This window comes from Dermacentor variabilis, chromosome 6 (genome assembly GCF_050947875.1).
Source record: "Dermacentor variabilis isolate Ectoservices chromosome 6, ASM5094787v1, whole genome shotgun sequence".
Taxonomy (NCBI): domain Eukaryota; kingdom Metazoa; phylum Arthropoda; class Arachnida; order Ixodida; family Ixodidae; genus Dermacentor; species Dermacentor variabilis.
The window spans coordinates 124,991,853-124,994,989 of record NC_134573.1 but is presented as its reverse complement, the minus strand read 5'-3'; the positions used below and the strand labels follow the sequence as shown (position 1 = coordinate 124,994,989).

At 55.5% G+C, this 3,137-nt stretch overlaps 1 protein-coding gene across 1 annotated transcript in view; it reads right to left on the bottom strand.

The window, feature by feature from the left end:
* Positions 1-620: 620 nt before the first annotated feature.
* The window catches only part of LOC142584354 (uncharacterized), a 4,208-nt gene continuing 1,691 nt past the window's right edge, over positions 621-3,137 (bottom strand). The window contains exons 2-3 of the mRNA XM_075694508.1: positions 2,631-2,748; positions 621-2,549 (exon numbers count right to left, since the gene is read on the bottom strand). Of these exons, the coding sequence (XP_075550623.1) occupies positions 724-2,549; positions 2,631-2,733 (1,929 nt within the window). The 5' untranslated portion in view covers positions 2,734-2,748 and the 3' untranslated portion in view covers positions 621-723. The remainder of the gene's footprint in view (positions 2,550-2,630; positions 2,749-3,137) is intronic.

Here is a 3,137-nt window from a genome sequence, read left to right as displayed (position 1 = left end):
CAAAATACATATCCCCCTTGATAAGCAGACCCACTCGACACCACTACCCTCATTCTCTAACACCTATTTTCGCAAGGACTGGCACTTTTCGGTACTCTTTTATTCCACAAACAATAGATGACTGGAATAAACTAACTGAAGCCTACCCCCAGCGCCCGTGAGCGGTATATCATTTGTGTAAATAATCTTGTTATTCCGTCTATTAATTATAGTTGTATTGTAATCAAGTTAAAAAAATTTTTCTTAATCGTCTACCTTACGACCAAACAATTTGTGTGAAAAATGTGTTACACACTTGTTTCATCTTGTTCTGTGTGTATCATCTTTGTTTTTTGCTCACCCTGCTTAGACTTCTTGTCCGCAGTATTGTATAAATAAATAAAACAAATAATTCCCGGCAAGAGCTGCAACGGACACCGGACACAGGCGGCGGCGGACACCATCGCCACCCGTAACGGCTGTTGGAATGAAACCATAACTGCTTACGCTGTAAGAGGACAAAACACTGTCAGGAGCCTACGCCACGGTTCCTGGCAGTGCAAAGCGGAACTACAGGCAGTTGGTATAAATTACGAGCTGGTAAAGCACGAAATAAAACAATGAAGGAGGTAACGCAAAAATTGGGTATAACAATGTTTTATTCTTAAAGACATAACTCAAGTTAGCGATGAAAATAGCTCGGTCCCTTCCTCCATGCCGTGTACGGCAACTGCCTAATGAGTGTTAGCGGCGAACCAATCCGGGGCCGGCACCGTAACCGAAGCTACCACCGTAGCTTGAGAAGCTTGACGAATGCACGGCCGAGTGAAGAGGGTGGTGGGCTCCGAACATTCCTCCGGCGCCGTAAGCAAGACTGCCACCAGCGAGTCCCATTCCGCTGTGCAGGCCATAAGCCGCGTGCGCGAGACCACCGTGCAAGCCGTGGTAAAGGCCTCCGGCGCCGTAGCCGAGGCTACCGTGGGCTCCGTGGTAAAGTCCAGCTGCTCCGTAGCCCATACCACCGTGCAGACCGTGGTAAAGTCCAGCTGCTCCGTAGCCCATACCACCGTGCAGTCCGTGGTAAAGTCCAGCTGCTCCGTAGCCCATACCACCGTGCAGTCCGTGGTAAAGTCCAGCGGCTCCGTAGCCCATACCACCGTGCAGTCCGTGGTAAAGTCCAGCGGCTCCGTAGCCTACACCACCGTGAATTCCGTGGTAAAGTCCAGCGGCACCATAGCCCAAACCACTGTGAAGTCCGTGGTAAAGACCGGCGGCTCCGTAGCCTAAACCACTGTGTAGTCCATGAAAACCAGCAGCTCCGTAGCCTAGACCACCGTGGAGGCCGTGGTAAAGACTAGCGGCACCATATCCGAGGCCACCGTGAAGTCCATGGTAGAGACCAGTGGCGCCGTATCCGAGACCACTGTGAAGACCATGGTATAGACCCGCCGCGCCGTATCCGAGACCACTGTGAAGACCATGGTATAGACCCGCCGCGCCGTATCCGAGACTTCCGTGAAGTCCTCCATAACCACCGCTGTAAAGACCTCCGTATCCACCGTGCAGCGTTGAAACGCCCATGCCGAGGCCACTGTGAAGCGCCGCAGCCCCACTGGCGAAAAGTGGACTACTTCCATATGCATCATGCATGCCGTAGGCGCCCAGTCCGTGCCCAATAGCCATGGCATTGTGTATGTTGTAGGGGTAAGCTCCTCCAACTCCGATACCATTCGAGAGACCCAACGGCATTGGGTGCACGCCACCGCCCCCGTTGATGTAACGCACCGTCGTGCAGTGTTTCCTGATGATGCTGTGAAGAGGGTTCTCAACGTAGGCTACGGGCATCATTCCGGGCGCTGGCACTCCCATTACGGGATATCCTTGGCCAAAACCATTGTGGTACATGGACGTCACAGTAGTGTGCGCCGCCTGTGCTTGAAGTAGACGCGCGTGGGCGTCGTGGGCCATCATCTGGGCCTGGCTTGCGAGGCTCTGGTGCGTTAGGGCCTTGTGGATCAAGTGCCTCCGGGCAAGAGAGGCCTGCAGTTGGGCGTTCTCGACGGCGTCCGCAGCGGCCAACGCCTGGCTGGCCAGAAGGCTGTGCTGGTGCGCCGTGCTGGCCAGGTGCTGGTGTTCGGCCGCGGCGAGGCCCACGTCGCCCGAACTGCCGTAGTGGACTGTGTGAGTGAGCACGGACATGCCGCCACCTCCGCTGCCAGGCACCATGGAAAGGCCAGAGAGGCCGGGAGACAGAGCCGAGAGCGGTGCCGCGAGAGGTGAGGCGAGGCCTCCCAGAGGGCTTGCCCCCACTAGGCCGCCCAGATGGTGTCCCACAGCGCCGAACGTTCCCGACAGCAAGTGGCTCGCCGCGGTCAGCGGAGCGTGGAAGCCCGGGACGCCTCCCAACATGCCACCGCCGTGCAGTGCCCCGTGCAGTCCGTCCATTACGGTGCTGTGCAGGCCACCGAGAGTGGACCCGACGCTGCCCAGCGCCGAGCCGATGCCGCCCAGGACTCCCGATGACATGAACGGTGTCGCATGCACGGTGGCCGCGTACGGACCATGGTCAACTGCGTGGGAGAAGGGCTTGGTCAGAGTATTAGACTGTTGTTGTGTGACCTTCTGTTGGGTGTTACCCTCTCCCAACGGACCTGGACTGATCTGACGAACGGGCCTCGGTGCTCCCTGGACATTGTGCTGACCGAGCAGCGTCGCGCACAGCCAGAGTGCCGCCGGAACAAACATTCGAGCCATACTGCGGCCGGCAGCCTGAGGTACGAAGAAAAGGAGGGGGCAGGCGGTGAGGCGGCAAGGGGAAGATATGAACCGCAGCTATTTAAAAAATACGGCAGTACACATCTACGCGTACACATCAAAGATACAAACTCCCTTTTCAGAACAATAACAGATCTTGTGGAGGTACGTAGTCGCAGTGGATATTAACTCACGTATTCGTATATGGGCACGATGCTATCTAGGCCCCACGTAACACTGGTTTTACGTTCGTTATAAAGCTATCGTACTCCTGCGAAAACTAACAATACTGGCGGCGCATTTTAAGTCCAGAAGATTGCTCACGGAATGATCGCGTATAGTGTCTTTAGGTAAGGAACACTGCGAGGTTAGACCTAGCACAAAGACAAATAATGTGTGCAAGA